General features: G+C 44.5%; 2 protein-coding genes and 1 long non-coding RNA gene across 7 annotated transcripts in view; 2 read left to right on the top strand and 1 right to left on the bottom strand.

Moving 5' to 3' along the window:
* The window catches only part of LOC309337059 (major histocompatibility complex class I-related gene protein-like), a 135903-nt gene that overhangs the window by 15416 nt on the left and 94970 nt on the right, over positions 1 to 25517 (top strand). For 2 of the 4 annotated variants that reach the window (XR_014154098.1, XM_081853722.1), the window contains exons 5-7: positions 1414 to 1500; positions 2211 to 2249; positions 2918 to 2950. Coding sequence is in view for 3 of the 4 variants with exons in the window: in XM_081853722.1 (XP_081709848.1) it covers positions 1414 to 1500; positions 2211 to 2249; positions 2918 to 2950 (159 nt within the window). In the remaining variant the exon portion in view is untranslated. Of the gene's footprint in view, positions 1 to 31; positions 76 to 221; positions 244 to 1413; positions 1501 to 2210; positions 2250 to 2917; positions 2951 to 3427; positions 4287 to 25517 lie in introns of those variants that run through there. The other 2 variants (XM_081853723.1, XM_081853724.1) reach the window with 2 other exon arrangements.
* Positions 4514 to 6777, bottom strand: LOC309337370. The gene is made up of 2 exons (XR_014154217.1): positions 6513 to 6777; positions 4514 to 5467 (listed from the first exon to the last, which is right to left on the bottom strand). It is a non-coding gene; the product is annotated as an uncharacterized lncRNA (long non-coding RNA).
* The window catches only part of LOC309336875 (major histocompatibility complex class I-related gene protein-like), a 71541-nt gene continuing 55275 nt past the window's right edge, over positions 9252 to 25517 (top strand). For both annotated transcript variants that reach the window (XM_081853341.1, XM_081853340.1), the window contains exons 1-2: positions 9252 to 9792; positions 12433 to 12708. In XM_081853341.1, the coding sequence (XP_081709467.1) occupies positions 9267 to 9792; positions 12433 to 12708 (802 nt within the window). In that variant the 5' untranslated portion in view covers positions 9252 to 9266. The remainder of the gene's footprint in view (positions 9793 to 12432; positions 12709 to 25517) is intronic.

The following is a 25517-nucleotide window of genomic DNA, read 5'->3' as shown; positions in this document are numbered from 1 at the left end:
AACTCCTCCCTTCAGCAGCAGCACAGCTCAGATGGGGAACCCCAGTTGGATCCTGTCTATGTCTCTGGAGCAGCGGTTCTCAACCTGTGGGTCCCCAGATGTTGTTGGACTACAACTCCCATCATCCCTGAGCTCTGGCCTTGCAAGCAAGGGGTGATGGGAGCTGTAGTTCAACAACATCTGGGAACCCACAGGTTGAGAAAGGCTGCTCTGGAGGGAAGCAGCTGAATCGGAATCTGTAGATTTCGACAGAGATGCAGCCTTTTCTGGCAAGTGTCTCATAGGCCTTAAACTCAAATTGGATGTCATAGGTAAAAACTGGCAAAAGAACTTTTTGCCTTTAAGCCCAAGCAGTTGTGATATCACAGAATGTGGGCAGATGTGTTATTTCTTCAAAATCAAATTATCTCCTCCACATGGCTGACTTACTCGCACTCCCTGCGACTGAAAAAGGGGCAGTGAACTTAAAAGAGGGAGCCCCAGACTGACTGTATTTCATAGTGAAAAAGATTCTCACTCGCTCCTCCTCACACTCGTTCCCAGCTAGAAAAACTGATACTCATCTCCACTCCATCCAACACACCGCTGGGAAGAGCAAGAAGGGTTTTTTAATAACAACGCTCATCTCACAGATACCGCCAGGGAAGCTGTGCCTGCAGGAACCAAAGCAGAATGTCTAAGAGCAAGACTCCCTTTTCCCCAGCAGGAGCCCATGAACGCACATCCCCACCCACACCCCAGACTCTCCTTCTCACAGGCAGGCAAGCGAGAATTATGGAAGAGGCCCTTGAGCCAAAGACTCACCCAGGCAGGGGAGAGGGGACCAGGGCTCACTCACTAGCGCTACCGAATTCAGAGATTCCACCCAAACAAAAAAACCTGGACATTTTGCCTCATTTAAAAAATCGGTCTGGACAGACATTTTAAGTCTGAAAAAGAGGACGTGTCCAGGAAAAACCGGACATATGGCAACCCTACAGAAGATGCTTTTTTCTAAGGATTTGTTCCTTCCCTGAAGGCCTGTAATGCTGGGCTCTGGGGGGTCTCAGGGGGGAGGGAATCCCTTCCTCTCAGGGTCAGGACAGAGAAGGCTGAAGCGCCTGAGCAGGAGGAGACCTGCTTTTAAGTCTGGAGTCTGTGATGAAACAGGTGTGCCTGTCAACTGTCATTCTTAAAGAAATTGGTTATTTTGAAGACCTCTGATGCTGGACTCTGGTGGAAAAATAAACTCCCTTGTATCGGGGCCACTACAGAGAAGATCTTGGCTTGTCAGGAGAGAGAAAGAGGGCCTGCCTGGCACATGTAAAATCCTCCCGGGCTCATAGCTCAGCACCTCCACTCAAATCTCCTGCTTGAGGCCTTGGGGAGCTGCTGCCGCCAGTCTGAATAAAAACGTCTCTTGTCCCCTTTTAGTCAACCTGTGGCTCATTGTGGGAGCCATTTTGGGTGTCATGGCGGCCATCCTGCTGGTCTCTGGGATCATCTTCTTCTTCATCCACAGTAAGTAAACCCTGGGTGTCTTTGCTGCCTCTCCTGTGTCCTCCTGTCTTGGCTTCCGACTGGGAATGTGCTGGTGGAGCCTTCCTGGAAACTGTTGCTGGCATCCCTGCAGAGACCCCTCCCCATAAAACACCCTTTGAACCAAAAGTATGTTGGCCATTGCTTTGCGCTCACTCTGTGCTCAGGAAATTCACTTTCCACCTGATGTTTTTATTTTATTATGTATTTTGTGTACTCATTTTGTATTTTTAAATGAATAAATATTTATTAAGGAGGACACTGTATTGAACTGAATAGGACATTCCTCTGACTAGACATGCCTAGAATTGCAATATTAAAGTTCATTATTTCTCCCCGCCCCCCCCCCGCAAGATTGATGATTAGGGGTCGGCTGGGACTGAAATAATAATATGAACAGGAATGAGTGAAGGGACTAGAGAATGTTTCCTTCCAGCCTGTTGGAATTTGTCCACTGCCTGGCTTTCATGTTGATTTTTAAATTTAATTTTCTCACTTTTTTCGACTTCTTTGTAACATGAATTCCTTGAAATGCTCCCCTTCTGGGCTCCCTTTCCTTGGAGGTGTTTGGAAGAGACAAGAGGAGCAGCTGCTCGGAAGGTTTCAACATCTGAGAGCCAAATTGTCAAAATGGATTTGAGTGGCCTCTGGAGGTCCCTTCCAGCTCTGACCTTCTGCTTTTGTCTCTACAGGGAAACAGAGCAAGAAATTAGTCTACAAAGCAGCTTCAAGTGAGTGACTCCTCCCCTCTCTCTGTCTGACATATTTTTCTCACCATGGAGTTACAAACAGGCCAAACCAAACCTGGTGGTGGCCTAGTCCTTAATCCCAAGACCCTGATGGGAAGCTGAAGCCTGTCTGCTCAGCCTGTCTGGGGACAGCAAGGGGTCCCTCAGGGCCAGGAAAAAGCTGCAGAGAGACTGTCGGCTGAGGGAGGGGCTCCAGGAAGGAGCAGGAGGAAGAGCCGAGGGTGGGGGGAGAGAGGGGTCTCTGGGGGTTTAATTTACTGGAACCTGAAGCTAAAGAATTGGTTGGGTGGCTCAAGTCTGTGGGTGTCAGGAACCCTCCCTTCTGGATTTGGCACCACTGCTCCCTCCCCCCCCCCCCAGTTTCTGCCTTCCTGCCCCCTTCCTGCCCAGATCGCACCCACCCCCGCTCTAGTCCCCCGCTGCCTCCATGCCAGGCTGTGCCCATCTCTCTTTGCCCTCCAGCGTCTTCTTCTCCCTCCAGTGCTGTCCTTGAGCCCCCTTGCCTCTGGGCTGCCTGTCCCTGAACTCTCTTAGGCCCCTCCCCATATTGAGACCGATTTGGGATGGGGGTGGAAGGAGGGAGGAGAAGGGCTGGGGGGTGGGATCTCCCTTCCTGGGATCCTGACTCCTGTGTTTCCTCCCTTTTGCAGCAAGTGACCAGGGGCCCGACAGCTCCACCAGGGGTAAGTGGGGGTGCAGGTGGGGGCAAAGTGGGAAAAAGCTTCTCCTGTTACCCCCCTTGGGGTTTCCAAGAGTGACATAATCTGCAGTGTCCACTGAGCTGAAAATTGCTCTTGTTACTCATTCTGTCTGTCCATCTGAGCTCCACAGAGGATCCCCTCTACCTGACAAATGGGTTCTACACAGGATCTGAATGAGAGATCTTGGAAGGGGTTCTGGAAGGGATTTTTCCTTCTGGTATTCCCCCAAAGTGTGCAGCTTGGCTCACTTGCTCGAGCTGCCCTCTGCTGGCCCATTTTGGTGATACTCCTGGCATATCTCATGTCTGATCTGACATGATGAGGGATGGTGGCTTCCCTTGGGAGGCTGGACTAGATGTCCTTTGGGTTCCCACTAGCTCTATAAGGCTGATGCCTTGGCTTAAATTTGGCTGATGTTGGCTTAAATTTGAAACACTCCTGTTGTTTTTATCTCCACAGTTTTGCTGTGAATTACAGAGGCTCAGAGCTCCTGCTGTCCTTTAATACTGTTTATGATGTTCCTTAATCCTGGCTCTCACTCATCCATTCTGACTCCAGCTGTAACTTGAATTTGAGGAGAATCATGTTTTTCTGATAGATTTTGGCTAATTTTGCTTTGTAGCTGATTTTCAGAAATGTGTTTGTATTCATCAGAAATGTGACGGATGTACACAACTAAAAGCTTTAAAAAGGGATGAGGAGATTGAGCAGTGATTTTGATGGTTTCTCTTTCCCCAATCTTGTGTCACTCACTTTCCATCCAAATTGAAGGAAAGGTTACATTTGAGAACTGCTTTAGGTGTATTATGCGTGAAATAAGCTAAATGGTTAGTGTCTACCTGCCTCTTGGGCCGCCCAGCCTTTGGCTGAATGGATTTCATGTCATGGAATGTGTAAAAGCAGCCTAACTGCTCTGGCTGAGTGTTTTCAACCCACCTTCTGAGTGAGGAAGTGAAGAAGCTGGCAGGGAGGAATGGTTGGCAAGGAGGAGGGATGCTTAGATGCTCAGGAGTTGAAGCTGAAAGAGAGAAGGAACGGAGAGGCTGAAGAGAGAGGCGACTTTCCTGCAGGAGATGAGAGGGATTCTTGCTTCAGATTCTGCTGACAGCCAAGGATGAAGCCAGCAAGGAGAAGAGGAAGATCAGGAGCTTCATGGCCAGAGTTTGATCCGAAATAAGCAGCCCCTTCTTTTGGGCTGCAGGCCTCCAGTTCATGAGACTTGCTGCCTGGTCCCCACAGCCTTCTAGGAAGGGTGACCCACTGGGAGTGGGGCCACATGAACTCTTCCAAGTAAACTAGTTTTGTTGCCTTCAACAAACCTCCAGGGGCCCCAGGATTCTTCTTGCCTAACCCAATGGATTTGCTGCACCTTGCTTTGAAGACACTGGATATAATTGTTATTATTTTTTCCTGAAGGCAGCCCTGTTTAGCGAAGTTTTTAATGTTTGAAGTTTTACTCTGTTTTTAATGTTTGAAGTTTTACTCTGTTTTTAATGGAAATGGGTGGGCAGGGTATAAGTAATAAAATTATAAGTATAATTATTATTTTATAAAATCGGTTTGACTGAAATAAATAAGGGTGCTCCACCTCCTTCTTTAGTGGTTCTTTCCTTCTTATCACAGGAGTTCCAGAGATTTTGAAGCTTCTGAGAATATTCACAGACTCTGGCCGGGAGGTGCCAGTAATTGGTCTTCCTTTGTAAAGTGACTGAAGAACTAGAGTCCAAAGCGAGATGGGGACATAATCTGTGGCTTTGCAGGGGTGGGATTAAGTTACCTGAAGCCAAGAGGGTGTGATGTCAGTGCCTGGATGGGGACCACCTGGATGCTGCCTTTGGTTCCAGGATGGAAGAAAGGAGGGTTGGGGGGAATATAATAAAAGAAATATGTAGATATCTGATCTGGGGCAGAGTGTGGTTGTGAGGTGAACAAGGCGGGGTTGCCCCAAAAGTCCACAGTCCCAGAAGGAAGTTCTCCCACTGAGATGAAAAGAAGATGCCCAAAATATTTATTTTAAATTTTTACCCCACTCTTCCTCCCAAAGGAGCTCAGGGCAGCAAACCTCAAAATGTTAAAACAATACCATTTAAATGATTTAAAATTTAAATATTTTTTCTCCCTCTGCCCTGGATGTAAATCTTCCCTCACTGCTTCTTCCCTGGTTGGGAGTAAGATGCCATTTTGGGGCCCGCCTCAGGTGTCAAAATGGATTGGGCTGGCCTTGGTGTGTGAGTTAGGCTACGTACAATGGGGCTTCACGGAAAACACAACTTAAGGCAATAGTGGAGCACTGCAAAATCGTTTGTGTGTGAACATCTAGGAAACACATGGAGAACTGCACTGATGGTTGCAAAACACTCCTAATTATTATTCCTGTACCATTATAATTTTATTGTAACGTACAATAAAACCCTCTTAGAGGGTTGTAGACTGAGACGTATGTTAACATTTGAGCAGCTCCTCCATCGGTGTGTGGGGGTGCCCACCTTGAAAACGCCTCTGTGGAGAGGGGATCAATTTTTTTAAAAAAATTATTTGCATTTTCAAAAACAAGTACAGAGCATATTTAACCCCTCTCTCGTTCCCTCAGCCCACTTACAACTTCATACCAAATACAACATGTATACATATACCATATGACTTTCCTTCCACACTTTTCCTGGTTCCTTTACTTTTCTACTACTCTGCGTAATCCACATCTTTTTAATCATCCAATTTGTTATCTATTAAATACTCTCATCTATTTCAACTGCTGGATTTATACGAGCCCTGCTAAGCTATGTCTTTCTCTATACTGGTTCTTGAAATATTCAATAAGCATATCCATTCCTCTTTATATTCCTTATATCTGTTTTCTCTTATCCTGTTCATTAGACTAGCCAGTTCAGCACATTCAAACATTTTACACTGCCATTCTTCCTGAGTGGGTACTATCGTTGTTCTCCACCTTTGTGCCAATAAGGTTCTATCTGCGGCAGTGGAGCATAGTTATAAACGCTTTTGTTTTTGGGGGACCTCCATTTTTACCATCCCCAAAAGGAAACTCTCAGGTGTATCTTTTTAAATTCATTTTATATCGTTTCCCAATATCCCTTAATAATTTTGAACGACCAACACATGTGAATAAAAGATCCCTCAATTTCATTACACTTCCAACATACACCTTTTTCTTCTTTAGACATTTTTGCCAATCTGATGGGTGTTAAATACCATCTGTGGGCCATTTTCATCATATAATTTTTTATCGCATAACTTGCCATAAAATTCATATTTATTTTCCACAACTTTCCCCATAATTCATGATCGATATTGTGACCCACATCCTGTGCCCACTTAATCCTGCTAAATTTCACAAATTCCTCTTTTGTTTCCCACTCCAGCAGCAGTTTGTACATATTTGATAATACTTTTATATTTGTATCTGAAAGGTCTTTGGTAAACTGAGACTTGTTCTGCAAAGCCATTTTTCCTATCTATCTTAAACAATTCATTAATGTAATGTACCAGAGTCGGACACGACTAAACGACTAAACAACAACAAAACCTGTAGCTAATTGGTAACCAGATTTCTTAATTCCTTGAGATTTCTCAGTTTTGGTTCCTGTCCTGTAAGAGATAAAATTTCACTGTAAGTTAACCACTGCTTATCCATATTTATTCTTTTCCTGGTTGTAGCTTCCACTGGGGATATCCACAGTGGTGTTTTTCTTTCTAATAAGTTGTTATAATTTTCCCATACTCTAAATAGGTTTTTTCTTGATTATGTGATTTGTAAAAGTTTTATATATTTCCGCTTTTCCACACCATGGGTAGGCATACACCCACTTGCACTGATTCCAAAGCAGTGACATATGTGGGAACCTTGACCATTTTTTTGCAACCCGTGACTTGCTTCAACTGGTCCCTTGAAGGATTTCCTAGAAATCCCCTGATTTCCATTTCAGCTGGGGAAGAAAGCAGCCGGCAGGGGGCAGCGGAGGATCGCAAAAAGAGAAAAGCGAGAAAAGAAAACTAGGGACTGTGGAGAAATGGGTGAGGGTATTTTGTGGCAGAGAGAGAGAGAGAGGGAGGGCAGGAAACAAACACACACAAACAGCAGTTAATGAAGGATGAGTACTTTCTCAGCAAAATCTGCCTCCGTTCTTCAATTCCTGTGAGAAATGTCAGTCTAGCAGCCTGAGATGCAGTTGCTTGAAATTGCTTTGCTAGCTTGGTATGAAAATAAAATTTAGATTATTGTACAGTGGTACCTCGCAAGACAAATGCCTCGCAAGACGAAAAATGCACAAGACGAAAGAGTTTTCCGTTTTTCGAGTCATTCCGCAAGAGGAATTTCCCTATGGGCTTGCTTCGCAAGACGAAAAACCGCAAGACGAAGAGACTCGCGGAACGGATTAATTTCGTCTTGCGAGTGTAGCAGGAACCCCCCCCACCCCAATCATTCTGTTTGTACAAACTTCACACACACACACACACTCATACACTACATACGCTACGCTTCTGTTATAAATTCATAGAAAATCAACCATACATCGGTTTTGCACTGTTCCACTTTTATTTTTCTCCATGAAGGAAGGACTACAAAATGGGGAAGGTTTGATACAGGGCAGCCATAATCCCTTCACCATCCCAGCACATCCACAGGAGCCCTGCCCAGTTGCTATGCCAACCCTGATGGTCCCAGACAGAAGACAATCAAGATCACAAAGAACTTCCATATGGGAGTGGATTCAGCATGGACTGGAACAAAGGACAATAATCAGCTCTTCCCTCTGGGGGCAGGAAACTGCAAACTCCCCGTCTGTCACCTGGAAAGTACTCATGGGGAGGGGGAAAGAGGGAACCAGCCAGGTGACAAGACACTCAGGTTACCACTGCAACTCCTCCCTCAGCCCCTCCTTTCTGTAATGTATGCATGATGTTTCTGGGGGTGGGCTTGACCTAGAGGAGGGGAATTTCAAAAGTTTTTATAAGGTCTGGCACACCATTTTTCTGTGTCTTTTCTCTCACCTGCAAGTGAGGGGAGCACCCTGTTGCAACAGTTCAATAAAGGCCAAGCCTACAGGCTGCTGATTTGCTCCAATTTACTCTGGTTGGTGTCTTTACTTTTTGTCCAAGGGAGCCCTCAGATTTTTCCGGTAACAGGAGGCACCACTGTAACTCACCAAAAACTGTTTTCTGCACCCTCAGCTATTCTTAGAAGTAAAAAGGAAAACAAAACATACAAAAGGGAGTCCGAACCATTCTGGCCTTGTTCTGGGAACTGCCCTGGAAATTTCCCACCTGACTCAGAGGTTGCTGAGGGAGGCAGAAGGGGACAAAGTCCCCTGGGAAACAATCCAGCTTGGAACGGAGAAACACCTTTTCAGATAATACAGAGCATGGAGAAATCACAATAAATAAAACCTCCCCTTCAGTAGTTTCAAGCACTACTACAGGTTCCGCATAATACCTGTAGTGCATTCTTTACTGTGACGGCACCTGCACTTTGGAACTCCCCGCCTCTTGCAACAAAGAACATGCCTTTGCTAGACTCTTTTCGGGCACCTGCTGAAAGCATTCTTCTTTAGGCAAGCATACCTAGATGCTTAGCAAGTTGAAGTAATTTTAATCTTAATATTTTAGCTTCTGTGTGTTTTTAAGTAGTGGAACACCATCCCTTCATGTGTGAAGGAAATAAGCAGCTACCCTATCTTTAAAAGACATCTGAAGGCAGCCCTGTTTAGGGAGGTTTTTAATATTTAATGCTGTATTGTTTTTAACACTCGATTGGGAGCCGCCCAGAGTGGCTGGGGAAATTCCGCCAGATGGGCGGAGTATAAATAATAAATTATTATTATTATTATTACTATTACTATAAAGTAGGGTTGTTAATTTTTCTTGATTTTACTGCTGTGGTGTTTTGTTTTTTTGTTTTTATTTTTTGGTAAACCACTTTGCAGGTTAAAAAATAATAATTTTTATTAAATAAATAAACAATAAATATAAATAAAATAACAAGCCAAAACACAATTCATCCTTAGATTTAAGTATCAGTCCATAGTTACCTACTTGTTATCAGAGGCAGAGAATCCACATTCCTTTGTAAGAAAATATGAAATAACATAAAACCATTTTTGCAGGCAATTTTTTTTTTTTTTTAATATTCAATGTTGGGGGAGGGGTGACATGAAATTTTCCTCACTGGGTACCACCTGACCTTCCTCCGCCTCTGCATCCGAGCAGTTACCAGTCACCACTCCCAGCAGCATCCCACCAAGAGACCAATTGCCACATAGAGGCAGCTAGTCCTCTAGGAATGTTGGGCTTGACTGACAGCTTGACAGACTCAGCCCAGGAGTGCATCTCCCTGGAGATCTCACAGCCCCCCTCCCCAGTTCCAGAGAGGGGGGCAACCCAGACCCCCCCCCCTGGAGATGCGGGGACTGAACCTGGGTCCTCCCCCGGCCACCCCCCTCCGCCCTCCCTGCAGGGCAGGACAGGAAGAGCTGAGAGGGGGGAGGGAGGGAGGGGGGAGGCGGCGATTCCCAGCGAGGAGCTGCAAGAACTTCCTCGTTCCCTCTCCAGCCTCGCTCGCCACTTGTGCCCCGAATTCTGCCCGGCGACAGATGCCGCCATCTGCGCGCAGAATTCTGATTGGCGGAATATTTTCCCTTCGGCCAATCCCTGGTTCCGCAGGCGGGGCGGAGAGCGGGTCTCCGAGTCGGAGGGAGGAGGAAAAGGAGCTTCGTTTTGGGGGGAGATGGGGGTCCTCCTTCTCCGCTGGCCCCCCCTGATCCTGGGGGCGGCTGCCCTGCTGCTGCTGCTGCTCCTGGACTGCGCAGGTGAGGACTGGGCTCTGGGGCGGGGGGGGGGAGAGAGAAAATGATCCCTTCCCAGACATCTCTTTCCCCGACTTGGGGCTTGTTTTGTATGCCGCCCGGGGCAGGGGCCGCTTCCCTCCTGGGCTCGAGGCTCAAGCGAAGAACAAGGCAAAGCTGGAAGGGGTTGGCAGGATTCATGGGGGGCAAAGGGACTCGCCTGTCCCGCCCCCCGCAGCTTCGGGGTGACTCTGGTTTGTGTGAGTGTGAGTGTGTGTGTGAGAGAGAGAGAGAGAGAGAGAGATACGGACACAGTACAGTCTTCCCTCTTCTCTTTTTACCTTCTCTCTTCTAACCCTCAGCCGCTCTGAAAACTCAGCTAAAAACCCTGGAGACCAGCCTGGGGGTGGGAGCTGGAGGCGTGTAGAGCTGACTTCATTGCGGGGGAAACGTCTGAATAAGGGGTCCCCCTCCGCAATTCCCCATCTTGTGTTGCTCAGGAGTTCCCTTTCATCATCAGGTTCTTCTGCTTTACAGTTGCGACTCCCCCAGTCTCCCCCACCAAGAAAACCCCTTTCCTGTTGCCTGTCAAAAATGTAGGTTTCCTAAATTATGCAGGGGACTTCTCTCTGCCGTTTCTGTGCACTACAGGCACAAACAACTCCTGAGAAACAAAAGGGGGGGCCCCCACCCTACAGCCCGGTTCCCCTTGAATACCCCTCCTTTATATTCTCCCTCCCCCCCCCCAATTCTCCTTTTGGGGAGAATTCTCCTTTTGGGGTTGCCACTCATGTTCTCTGTTTAACTGAAAAAATGTATATCCTGCTCGATTGTGGTATGAACTTATTGATATACAGGAGATAGTAAAATAATAAAAACAGTTTAAAACAGTTTAAAACATTAAAAAATAACTAAAATTAGCATTGAGAGGTCAAAACATGTCAACATTTGCCTGTCTGGATAGGGTTGTCCAAAGAAAAATATTTTAAACTTTTGTGAGACAAGCGTATTCTTTATGGGAGAAAGATCTGGAGATAGCAGCAGGGCATTTTTGTGAGTGGGAGGGGGGAATAGGGTGTTGAGATTATTTTTGAATTCTCCTTGACCCCTGCTGTTTATGAGATGAGGGAGATAAGATTTGTTTTGCATTCGGATCCTATCTATAGAAGAATATGATTATCTAGTCTGGGTTGGTTGGTTATTTTCTTATGTTTGTGATTCCTCCCCCCACAAAAAAAAAAAATTGTTTGCTTTTATAGTAAATAGTTTTTGTGCTTCTCTAATGGAAAATGGTATGAATATAATACTAGCATTAGTTTAATAGTTGCTTGTGCATATAAATTCTCCTGGCAAATAGAAGGGCAAGAACTGGAGGCAGTGAGAGATTTTACTTTCTTGGGCTCCATGATCACTGCAGATGGTGACAGCAGCCACGAAATTAAAAGACACCTGCTTCTTGGGAGAAAAGCAATGACAAACCTAGACATCATCCTAAAAAACAGAGACATCATCTTGCCAACAAAGGTCCATATAGTTAAAGCTAGGGTTTTCCCAGTAGAATCATAGAATCTTAGAGTTGGAAGAGACCACCCATCGAGCCATCGAGTCCAACCCCCTGCCAAGCAGGAAACACCATCAGAGCACTCCTGACATATGGTTGTCAAGCCTCTGCTTAAAGACCTCCAAAGAAGGAGACTCCACCACACTCCTTGGCAGCAGATTCCACTGTCGAACAGCTCTTACTGTCAGGAAGTTCTTCCTAATGTTCTTCCTAATGATTTATGGAAGTGAGAGCTGGACCATAAAGAAGGCTGATCGCCGAAGAATTGATGCTTTTGAATTATGGTGCTGGAGGAGACTCTTGAAAGTCCCATGGAGTGCAACAAGATTAAACCTCTCCATCTTGAGGGAAATCAGCCCTCAGTGCTCACTGGAAGGACAGATCCTGAAGCTGAGACTCCAATACGTTGGCCACCCCATGAGAAGAGAAGACTCCCTGGGAAAGACCCTGATGCTGGGAAAGATGGACGGCACAAGGAGAAGGGGACAACAGTGGGCGAGATGGTTGGACAGTATTCTCGAAGCTACCAGCATGAGTTTGACCAAACTGCGGGAGGCAGTGGAAGACAGGAGTGCCTGGCGTGCTTTGGTCCAGGGGGTCACGAAGAGTCGGACACGACTAAACGACTAAACAACAACAACAACAAATTCTCACAGTAACTTTAAGCTTCCATTCAGTGCCTGCATCCTGAGCCTTCAGACCATGTTGTGGGAGCTCTCATCAGCCTGGCGCTTGCAAGTGGGGGGCAATTCCTGCCCCCTTGGCAAAAAGGGAGGGGCTGGCCTCTCTCTCCCCACACGGAGCCTCAGCAGAGACATGCAGAGATTTAGTGCTGCCTGCCAGAGCTTTTTCTCGCCCTCTGCTCCATGGGCTATTGTTGTTGTTACTTGTATTTATATCCTATCTTTACCTCTTCCAACTCTGTTCTTAGGCTCCCTCTGTTCTGCCTCCTCTGTGTTTAAGGGCAGGTCTACAAACTCCCCCAAACCCTGCTGAACTTTGGATCTCCTGATTTAGGGCTGCTGCCTGTAATACAGCAGGATTAGGCTGCTGCCTTCATCTGCAGGACCCCTAACTCTCTGCCCCCCTCTCTTCCTTTCCAGGCTCCAATTCTCACTCCCTGCGCTACTTCTACACAGCTGTGTCTGAGCCTGGCCAGGGGCTGCCCCAGTTCATTGCTGTGGGATACGTGGATGACCAGCCATTTGTTCAGTACGACAGTGAAACCAAGGAGTATCTGCCTCGCGTCCCCTGGATAAGGAAGGTGGAAAAGGAGGATCCTCAGTACTGGCACAGGAACACTCAGAACTTCCAGGGCTCTGAGCTGGCATTCAGGGTGAATCTGCAGACTCTGCAGAATCGCTACAACCAGAGCGGAGGTGAGTGGAAGGCAGGAGAGGCACAGTCACACCTCCCCCCCCCCCCAATATACTTCCCTCCAAGGGCCAGAATTGCGGGGAGGGGGCTGCTGGGAGGAAAGGAAATGGAGGGTGGGGGTCTCCACCAGGGCAAAGGCATCTCCCCTTCCCTTAATGAAGGTCTTAATGGGGGCTGGGAAGGTATGGGGTGGGGGGGACATAGAATGAGACTTGGAGGGCAAAGACACCCCCCTCAGTATGACCCTCTCTGGACCTGCACATCCTACCCAGGAAATGTCTCCATTGCCTGCGCTTCCTTCCATGCTGGGCTTGGCTTAGGCCTTCTGAGGTGGGAATCTGTCTAGTTCATTTTCCTCTGGGAGGGGAAGAGAAGGGTGGGGATCCTGAGGCTGAGACAAGCAAGCCTTGAGTTCTGGTCCTGCTTAAGGAGAAGCCAGCTGCCCAGACAGAGGTGCTGATTGGCTGACCCTTCTGACCATCACCAAGCCCCTCCCTCTCCCTGGCACAGTGTTGAAAGAGAAGCCTTTTTAAGGAACACAAATGGACTGGGTTTGGGGGGTCAGAGTTACATGGTTAAAACCATAAGCACTGGGGCTGCCATGTTTTACTGTCCTGTATGCAAAAGGAGCATTAGGCCAGAACTGGATCAGGGCCCATTAATATCAGAAATAATCTGTTTCCTAAGCACTTTGGGTTGTGTTATTTCGGGAGTTTCACTCTATCTGATTTTAGTTGGAAAACGTAAGGCCAGTTACCTGGGAAGGAAGGAGCCCCACTGAACTCCATGGGACTTGCTTCTGAGTAAACCTGCATAAGATCCCACATCTCCAGCATTTATTATACATCTGTACTTTCTTTATTGTCTAGCAGTCTACACTTAGGGACCCTTTAGAAAGGTCTTTCACTCCCTTTGTCCAGTTATGGCAATTTCTGCCACACTCCTCCCCCTACCCCCTGCCCCATCCAGTCTTGGAACTCTTACGACAGGCATCACTTAAAGTCTTAAACTCAGTAAAAGTTGGTAGACCTCTGGCCAAAGCCTCTTGGCACACATTTTTGTTTTTTAAACTTCCTTCTGAAATGAGTCAGAAGATGTTAGTCCTTTTGAGACGTTAGTTATGTGAAAGGAGCCAGCATGCTGGAAGGGTGGGGGGAGGTATTTGTGTCTAGTTCCAAAGTTGAGTGACTCCCCCCTCTAATTGCAATTTTGGAGCAGAACTTCAGAAGTGGGAGCCTCTGCTGGGTCTGGAGGTGTAGCACCCTGCTTGTGGTGAACGCTTAGCTGGAATGAAATATTCAACGCAGCAATAGAGAAATTAAAATAATAATTTATTTGTCAGACAAATAAATGATAGGCACAGTGGTATATGGTTACCAAAGCTCTGCCCACTCCAGCCCTGATGGCCAGCACTTATATTTCCTCAGCCCAGCCCCCTTGCTCCTCCTTTGGCTGCCTCTGTCCAATCAGCCTGGTTGAAATTCCTATTGGCTGTTTGCTAGAACCAATCATAAAAGATACACCCATTTCCTATTACCTTTTATAGGAGACAAAGAGCTATATTTCCTTCTATCCATAAATGGCAGACAAGTAGCCATATATCTTACATTTGCCTCGACAAGGCGCCTTAATTACCAGATCACCTTTTGCCCCTGTTTCCCTGCATTCCAAAACAAATGGCTCATGGTATTAAATTCTGTCTAAACAGAGATCTTGGGTTCACATTCTCACACACCATCAATGAAATAAAAATCTAACATAAGAATCTAACATTTCTTACTTTCTAAATCCTTTGCATAATTACATTAAGCCAATAAATCTCATACATAACATAGATAGCTTTTTAGAAGACAAGGCCTTTGGAAAGTAAAAAGAAACACAATAAAAACAGCTTCAAAAGCAGCCTCATCAGTTTACACCCCCCTTTCCCAGCCAGCTGCTTTTCCCATTAGCTCTTTTTTTTCCAAATGATATTTATTAAGTTTTCAAAGGAAAAAAAATGCATAAATAAAAAAAAAATAGAAAAAAGACAAAAATAGAAAAAAGAAAGGAAAAAAATACAAAGTCCCAAAAAAAGATAAAAAAAATTTGAAAAGAAAACACATCAATCTTTCCATATCATATATTCATAACCTTGCTTCCCTGACCTCCTCACACCTCCCTTTTTTGTATTCTAATTCAGTTAGTTAATTCAGCAATTTCTTTCCCTCTTTATTTTTATCTTAATCTTTTAACTTAATATAATATAACTTTGAGTTCTCACCTGTTAATAATCCATTTTTCATACACCTTTATAACATTGCTGCTTAAACCACTTAACTTCATTCTGACATCATTCTAACATTCATTAATTTTGCAATATTTCTGTAAATAGTCTTTAAATTTCTTCCAATCTTCTTCCACTGACTCTTCTCCCTGGTCTCGGATTCTGCCAGTCATTTCCGCCAATTCCATGTTGTCCATCACCTTCATTTGCCATTTTTCCAGGGTGGGTAAATCTTGCGTCTTCCAATACTTTGCAATAAGTATTCTTGCTGCTGTTGTAGCATACATAAAGAAAGTTCTATCCTTCTTTGGCACCATTTGGCCGACCATGCCCAGGAGAAAGGCCTCTGGTTTCTTCAAAAAAGTATATTTAATTGCCCTTTTCAGTTCATTATAAATCATCTCCCAGAAAGCCTTAATCCTTGGGCACGTCCACCAAAGCTGAAAGAAAGTACCTTCAGTTTCCTTACATTTCCAACATTTATTATCGGGCAGGTGATAGATTTTTGCAAGCTTGACTGGTGTCATGTACCACCTGTATATCATTTTCATAATATTCTCTCTTAAGGCATTGCATGCCGTAAACTTCATACCTGTGGTCCAGAACTGTTCCCAGTCAGCCATCATTATGTTATATCCAACATCTTATGCCCATTTAATCATAGCAGATTTCACTGTTTCATCCTGTGTATTCCATTTCAACAGCAAGTTATACATCTTTGACAAAATCTTAGTTTTGGGTTCTAACAGTTCTGTTTCTAATTTTGATTTTTCCACCTGGAAGCCAATTTTCTTGTCCAAATTATATGCCTCCATTATCTGATAATAATGAAGCCAGTCTCACACTTTGTTTTTTAATTTCTCAAAACTCTGCCATTTCAATCTATCTCCCTCTTGTTCCAAAATTTCCCAATATTTCGGCCATCTAACCTCCATATTAAGCTTTTTCTGAGCTTTCGCTTCCATCGGTGACAGCCACCTTGGGGTTTTGTTTTCCAATAAGTCCTTATATCTTATCCAAACATTAAACAATGCTTTCCTGACAATATGGTTTTTAAATGCTTTATGTGCTTTGACCTTATCATACCACAAATATGCATGCCATCCAAATACATTATTAAAACCTTCTAAATCCAAAATATCTGTGTTTTCAAGGAGCAGCCATTCTTTCAACCAGCAAAAAGCTGCTGATTCATAGTAAAGTTTAAGGTCTGGCAGGGCAAATCCACCTCTTTCCTTTGCATCTGTTAGTATTTTAAATTTTATTCTGGGCTTCTTGCCCTGCCAGACAAATCTAGAGATATCTCTCTGCCACTTCTTGAAACAGTCCATTTTATCCAAAATTTGCAAAGTTTGAAACAGGAACAACATTCTAGGCAATACATTCATTTTTATCGCAGCAATACGGCCTAGCAGTGAAAGCTTCAAATTTGACCAAATTTCTAAATCTTTTTTCACTTCAGCCCAACATTTTTTGTAATTGTCTTTGAATAGGTTCCCATTTTTTGCTGTCATGTTTATCCCCAGGTATTTCACTTTCTTAACCACTGTTAAACCTGTCTCATTCTGAAGCCTCTCTCTCTCCATCGGTGTTAGATTTTTCTCTAAAACCTTAGTTTTTAACATGCAGTTTAAATCCTGCAACCTGACCAAATTCTTGAATCAGTTCCAAAACCCTTTTGGCACTAGATTCTGGCTCCTGTAACGTCAATACTAAGTCATCTGCAAATGCTCTCAACTTGTACTGTTTAGCTCCGACATGTACACCTTTAACCAACTGGTCCCTTCTAATCATATTCAGCAGGACCTCCAGGACCAATATAAAAAGCAATGGGGAGATTGGGCAACCTTGTCGTGTCCCTTTTTCTATCTTAAATTCTTCCGTCACCACGTTATTTACAATTAATTTAGCCTTTTGTTCTGAATAAATTGCACTTATACCGTTTTCAAAGCCTTGACCAACCCCCATCCCCTGTAAGTTCTTCTTCATAAAACTCCAATAAATATTGTCAAAGGCTTTCTCTGCGTCCACAAATATCAAAACTGCCTTAGTATTTATGTTCACTTGTAATTTTTCTAAAATGTCGATTATATTTCTCACATTATCAGATAAATGTCTTCCCAGGAGAAAGCCTGCTTGGTCTTTATGGATCTCTTCCATTAACACTTTTTTAAATCTTTTAGTCAAAATGCCTGCAAAGATTTTTTAATCCACATTGAGCAATGATATGGGGCGGTAGTTCTTAAGCTGCGTCTTTTCAGTCTCTGTTTTCGGTACAAGTGTAATATACGCTTCTTTCCACGACTCTAGTACTCTTTTCCCACCCATTATTTCGTTACATACTTCCTTCAAAGGGTGTACTAAGCATTCTTTTAAGGATCTGTAATATTTAGAAGTCAGTCCGTCCGGTCCTGGAGATTTACCTAGTTGCATATTCTGAATGGCACCTTCTATCTCCTGTTCAGTTATTTTATAGTTCAGCATTAATTTATTTTCTTGGGAGATTTTTTGTAATCCATTTGTTTTCAAAAATTGATCTAAATCAATTTCTTTCTGCAGTCCTTGTGTATATAATTGTTTAAAGTACCTCTGGAAACAGTTTCTTATCTCAGCTGGGTTCTGTATGTTCCTTCCTTCCACTTCTAAATTTGTAACCGTATTTAATTTTTGTCTTTTTTTCATTTGCCAAGCCAACAATTTCCCACATTTATTAGCCGACTCAAATGTCTTTTGTCTCATTTGTTTAATTTTCCATTCTATCTCCTGATTCATCATTTTCATATATTGTACTTGGTGTAACTTTATTTCTCTCAAAATCTCTTGCGACTTTGGTTTTGCTCTCAATTTCTTTTCACTTTCTTTTATTTTCTCCAATATCTTATCCTTCTTCTCATTTTGAATTCTCTTCTTTAATACATTCTGTTGTATCAGGAACCCTCTCATAACAGCTTTGCTTGCGTCCCAGATTACTCTTTTTTCCACATTGGTATTCATATTTATCTCAAAATAGTCTCTCAAGGTTTTTTGAGTCTTCTTAATCACTTCTTCATCTCTGACTAAGGTCAAAACAAAACAAATTCCTTCCAGTAGCACCTTAAAGACCAACTAAGTCAGTTCTTGGTATGAGCTTTCGTGTGCATGCACACTTCTTCAGATACACCTGAAGAAGTATCTGAAGAATTGTATCTGAAGAAGTGTGCATGCACACGAAAGTATCTGAAGTATCTGAAGAAGTGTGCATCTGAAGAAAAAGTATCTGAAGAAAAAGTATCTGAAGAAGTGTATCTGAAGTATCTGAAGTATCTGAAGAAAAGGAAAGTATCTGAAGAAAAGAAGTATCTGAAGAAAAGAAAAGAAAAGAAGGGACCAGTTGGTTAAAGGTGAAGTATCTGAAGTATCTGAAGAAAAAGTATCTGAAGAAAAAGTATCTGAAGAAGTGTGCATGCACACGAAAGCTCATACCAAGAACTGACTTAGTTGGTCTTTAAGGTGCTACTGGAAGGAATTTGTTTTGTTTTGACTATGGCAGACCAACACGGCTACCTATCTGTATCTGACTAAAGTGTCATTCATCCTCCATCTGAGGGAGCCAGTTGGTGTTAGTTTCATCTTCATCTTCACAGCATTGTAGTCGGAGCAAGTTTTTGGGCAAATTTCCACTTTTCTTATCTTTGGAGCCATTCCTCTAGTTACCCATATTTGGTCAATTCTTGTCCACATCAATTTGGCTTCAGAGAAGAAGGTTCCCTCTCTAGCCAAGGGATTCTTTGTTCTCCAGATATCAACTAAGTCCAAGTTGTCTGTCATCTCAAAAAAGGTTTTCGGTAGTCTGCCATCTTTAGTGATTACCTGTCTTTGTGCCTTGTCCATATGTGTAGATACCACTCCGTTCATGTCTCCCATCAAAATCACATTATAATCCAAATAGTCCATCAAGGTCTCATGCAACTTTTTAAAAAATTCAGATTTCCCCTCAATTGGTGCATAAACTCCTACTATCAAAAATTTCTCTCCTTGTGTTTGAATTTCAATTGCCACAAATCTTCCTTGGTCCTCTTTGAAGATAAATTTCGGTAATAATCTCTCCTTTGCATAAATCACTACCCCTCTTTTTTTAACCTTGTCCGAAGAAATAAACTCCTGGCCCAGTCTTTTGTTGATCAATACTTTCCTGTGTAGCCTTGTTACATGTGTTTCCTGTAAACAAATCAAGTCCAATTGTTCCTTTTTTAATAAATGAAAGACTGTTTTCCTTTTCTGAGGGGAGTTCAAACCATTACAATTCCAGCTTAATAGTTGCAGAGCCATGATGTAGTTACTTTATTTCTCCTCCAACTGCACCAAGTGCCTGTTCCTGTTCTGTCAGTGGTATCACCTTCTCCAGGCGGTCTTTTAAATCAGGAGGTAGTCTTGGTATGTCTAAAATTCCTCCTCTTTCTAGTGCTCTTAACTCTTCTCCAGCTTCTTTCTGCAAGTCTTCTCCGTGGTCTCTCAAAAATCTTTCTTTGTCGTCCTCTGATCTTATTTTTATCTTTCTCCCTTTGTAGCTAAAGGATAGGCCTTGGGGGAATTCCCACCTAAAGATAATTCTGTTGCTTCTCAACAGGGCGACCAAATCTCGATAATTGGACCTAAGGTCCAGAAGATATTTCGGAATGTTAATAAGGATGCTTGGTTATAAATAATTGGCCATCACTAAATTGGATTGGAAATTGACGATAAATGAGATTAAGAGAAACAAAAATTTGTTGGAGAATTGTTACACTATATTGAATTGAGTGGTTATAAATTTGCAAATAAGATGATAATTTGCTTGAAAAAATTTATTAACGATGTAAGTGGGAGCGGGAGACGTGAGGAAGTCCAAAGAAGTTATGAAATTTTGTTAAAACAAAGCAATGCTGTTTATTATCTTTGTATTTCTTTTATAAAAAACCCTAATAAATATTTTATTAAAATATATATATATATATCTCCACTTTTGACTGATGTATTTCCAAAGTCTTCTGGAAGTGCAGACCCAAGATTTTATCTCTCTCCTCTTTTGTTCGGAGGGTGATCAAACAGTCTCTCACCCTGTTCTTCTTCCCTCCTCTTCCAAGCCTAAAAGCACTCACTATCTTAAAGTTTTCCTTCTCCAAATCTGGGTTCCAAAAGTCTGCAAATTCCTGCGTAAGAAAGTCAGTCAGATTGTCTTTCTCAAGTTCGGGTACGGCCCTGATCCTCAAATTCGTTTGCTTCTCCTTCAATTCAATCATAGACATTATTGACCTGTGGTCTTCAAGTTGTTTATGTATCGGTGGTATCTTCTCTTCTAGAGCAGTTGCTATTTCCTTTGCTTCTTCAGCTGTCTTTCGGGTCGAGGTAGATTCCTGTAGTAATTTCTCAATAGTTTCTGTGTTGGTATTTACCTTCTGTCCCAAATTGTTAATACTTGTATTTTGATCAATTTTACCTGATGCTTCAGCTACTTGTTTACTTATTCTTTCCAAAGATTCATTAATTTTACCTAGTGCCTGAGCCAAAACATCTTCGGCTGCCATTCCTTTGGGTTTAGATTGAACCAATGCAGCTCCTGTTGGTAATCCAGGAGGACCAGATGTTGATGCTCTTCGCTGCGGCCCAACGTCTGGGCAAAATGATCTACCAGACCTCGTTGTTTTTTCCTGAAGCAAATCTATTTTTTCTTTTCCATCTGCCATAACACTCTAGATAAGGCCCAAGGTCAATCCTACGATCAGAATTTATTTTGAAGTGGAAAATTCCCCTGGCCCAGCTGTTATTGTAGCAATTTCAAACTTCCTCTAGGGGGACACAGTAACAGTCAGAAGTTGTTGCCTTAAAATAATTAACCGTTTTTTCCCCTTTTAATCCCCCATTTCACAAAAAAGATGACAGTTTCAATTTCAGTTGTTTTCCAGTTACTTTAAGACCAGGAGAAGCCAACCAGAAATATTGTATCTCACTTGTATCTCACTTGCAGAGGTAGCTGTCAAAGGATACTTTCACTAACAGCGCATTCACCGTACGGCATTCTTATTGTTCACTGGCAACCCGTTCCCAGGTTTTAAGCAGTGGATTTTAACTTACTTTTCTCTCTTTTTGCAGGGAAATACAGTTCAGACCTTTCCCCCCTCCTCTCCTGCAGTTAAGGGGGGAAATCGCTTGTTTGATGTTAGAATTATAGTCCTTTTCAAACGTCTTTCAAGGTTTTCGCTTACAAGTTCATTGCTTTACTCTATTTACAAACAACGGAAGGCAGACTTCCTGTTTATGCCTCTCCGCTTCGGTATCAAATTACTTCTTTGATCTTTTCTTTCGCAAAATAGCCTACTCACGGATAGTTGTTTTGTAGCCAAATTGTCACAGGAAAAAGGCAGCGCTCTCCGGTAACGGCTGTGCGGCTTTGCTCCACGGAAGAAGCAATTGACTCTCAGCACCGCGCCGCTTCCCCGCTCCGCTCCGGAACCTGTAATCGGGCTCCTTTGCAAGTTGGGGGGGGGGCGCAAAAGGTGCCCGCCAAGTCCCACGGTCACAGGCTTCACCCGCCTGTGATTTTTTCCAGGGTCCCCGCTTCACCGCAGCGGAACAGACCCGATTCCCGCAGAGCTGGTCCCTCCGGATCAGAGGGAGTCGGCCATTACCGATGGCGCCACCTCTGGAAGTCCCATTAGCTCTTCCCCTTTAACCTTAGGAAAATATGACTAGAGTCTGATGGGAGGCACATAGTATTATTTTCTGTTAAACAATAAATATTACTATTTACCAACTCTTACTTAGTGTTTTTGCAGCTTGATTGTATTCTGTAATATGTAGGGTCAGTATAACCTTTGCTCCCAGCCTGTAATTCCCTTTTACAACTTTGAGAAATTTGTCTCCTGTTAATGCTATAAATCAGGGGGGCCCTGTTCAGGAAGATAAACAACTGCCAAAGTACTTAGCCAGCTGCTTTTCTGCCTGGCATGAAACATACAAACATTTGCAAATATATTTTTAAGCTCATTTTAAAATACAGGCCTTGATCAGATGCCTCAGAGGGAGATCTCTCTATGATTTTGCACCTTTACCATCCAGGCTTCTCCACTTCCTCACTTCCTAAGCAGGCTCCCTGATTCAGGACCTTCCCCTGCCCCTAATAGCACCACAGGTGTCCCAGCACTTCAAACAACAACTGAAGTGGAGGGGTAGAAAGGCGGGTGAGATTGACGGGTGGGCTGTGCTATGATGTCAGTTTCACCCTCCCACCCCTTTTGGCCCATGGGGACAATCCTGACCAGGATCTGGCCCTGAAGCCAAAGAGATTCCCCACCTGTGACACAGAATACTGGAGGTGGAAGGAGCCTTGCCAAAGGAGTCAGCCTGAGTGTGTCCAGAGCCCTCTGGGGCCTTCGTTGGCCTTGTAGGGCTTGCAAGGAAGAAACCCAGGGGGTCAGCTGAGACCAAGCCAGGGGGTCAGCTGAGACCAAGCCAGCGCTGCAATGGGCAGGTCTGCTTTTCTTGCAGTGGGATCAGGCCTGGCCTGGCCTTGCAGGCTTCCTCTTGGGCTCCTGCGAATTCTGCTTCTTCCCCTTTTAAAAATGGGGATTGGGTCCCTCCTGAGCCCCTGCAGGTGGCCATGAAAATGCCACATAAATGTCACCAAAATGTCTCTTGTTTCCTGATGCAGATCATTTATTGCAATTGCTTAGCTCAGAAAATCCCAAACAAATGAGATGGCCGCTTTAAAGGTGCCACGGACAGCCCTGGAAATGTTATCTGATCCTATTTAAAAACAATGTTGAAGGTATAGGTGTATCGGGATTGATCCCACTTAACATCTTGAGGAAACAGGAGGGGAGTGAGCTTCATTCATAAAATGAGGGAGAAAGCAATTTATGCTGAAGAAGCAATGAGACAGAGCAACTTCCCTCCAAGCAAAAGCTCCATCTCCAGACCAGCTGGTGGGGTTTGTGGTTTGTTGTTTGCATAGGCCAACCACAAACCATTGTTTGATTGCATAAAAAGAACCATATCACCTTGGGACATGATCTTGTAGAAGATACTATTTATTTATTTATTTATTTATTTATTATTATTATTATTATTATTATTATTATTATTATTATTATTAAATATGTTGAGGAGTTCTAGAGGGAGGACTCCAAAGTAGCTCTGTTACAATCATTCTACTTGCCAGAGGGAGCAATTTCGCTTCCCCTCCCCCTGCAGACCTTTCTGGGGCTTCTCCTGGCCCCCCCCCCAAGCTGATTTGTGGGGAAGGAGATGGGGAGAAAGCCCCAGTTGTGTGAGTGGGACTTGTTCCTTCTGGCTCCCGCTAGACTAACTGTGTTAGCTGAATCCAGCCCAGAAAAGCAGGATTTCCTTCCAGAGAAACTGCTCTCATCCAAGGCTTTATATTCCCCAACTCAATTCAGCTGTAAGCCAAAGGCTCCTGAGGTGAAAGAGGAATCCAGAATTACAAGTGAGAGCAACCTGGTGTCCTTTGGGGCAGCCTCTCCTCCATTGCTGAGCTCAGACTACCCAGAAGCACAAAGAGCTGTTAGGAAAACATTCTTCAAGAAACAGATAAAGGTTCCTGGAAGCCTTAAAGAGGGTTCCAGAATTTTCTTTAGCGTGTATGATTGGTGTCAGCTGGAGGTGCAAATAAAGGGAGGAAGTTGCAGGCTGGAATTTCCGCACGAGGAAAACACACACACACACACACACACACACACACACACTGTCAGCACTCATGCTGACAACAAGGTTGGAAGTAAGACAATGTGTGCTGCTGATAGTGTGAGTTTTGCTGTGTCAGGATTGGTAATTACTGGAATGAGAATACCATGCTGGAGAGCTAAAGAAGGATTGTCAATAGCTTGTATATAATAGTAACAGAAGGGATGCGGGTGGCGCTGTGGGTTAAACCACAGAGCCTAGGACTTGCCAATCAGAAGGTCGGCAGTTCGATTCCCCGCAACGGGGTGAGCTCCCGTTGCTCGGCCCCTGCTCCTGCCCACCCAGCAGTTTGAAAACGCGTAAAAGTGCAAATAGGTACCGCTCCGGCGGGAAGGTAAACTGTGTTTCCATGCACTGCTCTGGTTCACCAGAAGCGGCTTAGTCATGCTGGCCACATGACCCGGAAGCTCCCTCGGCCAGTAAAGCGAGATGAGCGCCTCAACCCCAGAGTCGGTCATGACTGGACCTAATGGTCAGGGGTCCCTTTACCTTTTAGTAGTAACAGAAATGCTTGTGCAACCAGTCAAGCAATAAAGAAGCTCTTGACTGTGAGTTTGAGTATGACACCTGTTCTTGTCCTCTGCCTCGGGGGAAAACTCTGCTACAAACAGTCAGAAGTGGTGAAATATACTCAGAGTCGCAAAGTGATTTCATGCTCTTTATTCAGCTCATAGTGGTGAGGAGGAATGAATGAATGTCCCCTCAAAGTATCTGCTTTATATACATTATTTACACAATGGGCTGCACATGATTGGCTAATTCTGGAATTCTACTGCAAGCCAATCAGGTTGTGGATTCACTTATATCTGGAGCATGATTGGGTGGTTCCTGCCAACCAATCATATTGCTGCATTGTTCTAGGACCAATCAGACTGCTGCATTCTGAATCCTATTGTTCTAGGACCAATCAGACTGCTGCAATTTGGATCCTATTGTTCTAGGACCAATCAGACTGCTGCAGTTTGGATCCTATTCAACTCAGTACATAACACCCCTCCCCTCTAAGTTCCAGTCCTGCCCGGGAGGTCGCATTCATAGTCCTCGAGGTACGCCGGCGGCCTACGTGTGCGTTGCGGCCTGGGGTTTTCCCTGGTCTGGGGTTCAGGTTCTGGCTCGTGTTCCAAGGATGCTGGCTGTGATGGGCCTGTTTGGTCTGGCGCAACCGGCTCGCTCAGTCGTGGTTCTGGCTCCGGTGTCCTTTCGGCCTCGCAGGTCCTCTCTGTATTTACTGATTCTGCCTCTCCTGCTGCCCCCTCCTGCTCTATGGGCCTCACTGCCCCACTGTTCCCTTGGGACTCCTCTGACCTTTCCTCCTCCTGGTTTTCTCCCGGGAATCGTCGCCGTATCTGGTCGCAGTGGCGGCGCCAGCATTGCCCCCCATCCGTTAGCACCTCATACGACACGGGGCCAGTGGCCCTGGTGACTGTGGCAGGTACCCATGCTGGGCCTGCCCCAAAATTCTTTGCGTACACTGGGTCCTGGGCCTTGAAGGTCTGGGGGTTCCTGCCTTCCCCCACCACTACCTCATCCTGAGCTCTATCGGGGTGAAGGCGGTCCAATCTGATTGCAAGGCGCCGACCCATTAGTAGTTCAGCGGGGCTCCGGCCAGTTGTTGAGCTGGGGGTGCTGTGCTGTGCTAGGAGGAATGTGGCAAGGCGGTACTCCCAATCCCCTTGCGTCATGCGGCGAAGGGTGTCCTTGGTGGTCCGCACCATGCGTTCTGCTTGGCCATTGGTGGCAGGGTGGAATGGCGCCGAACGGATGTGGCGGATGCCGTTCTGTGCTGTGAAGGTTTGGAATTCTCCTGACGTAAATGCAGTCCCATTG

This window comes from Podarcis erhardii (genome assembly GCF_964252035.2).
Source record: "Podarcis erhardii genome assembly, chromosome: 2".
NCBI classification, from domain to species: domain Eukaryota; kingdom Metazoa; phylum Chordata; class Lepidosauria; order Squamata; family Lacertidae; genus Podarcis; species Podarcis erhardii.
The sequence above is the reverse complement of the archived record's forward strand: the minus strand, read 5'-3'. Positions and strand labels throughout refer to the sequence as shown.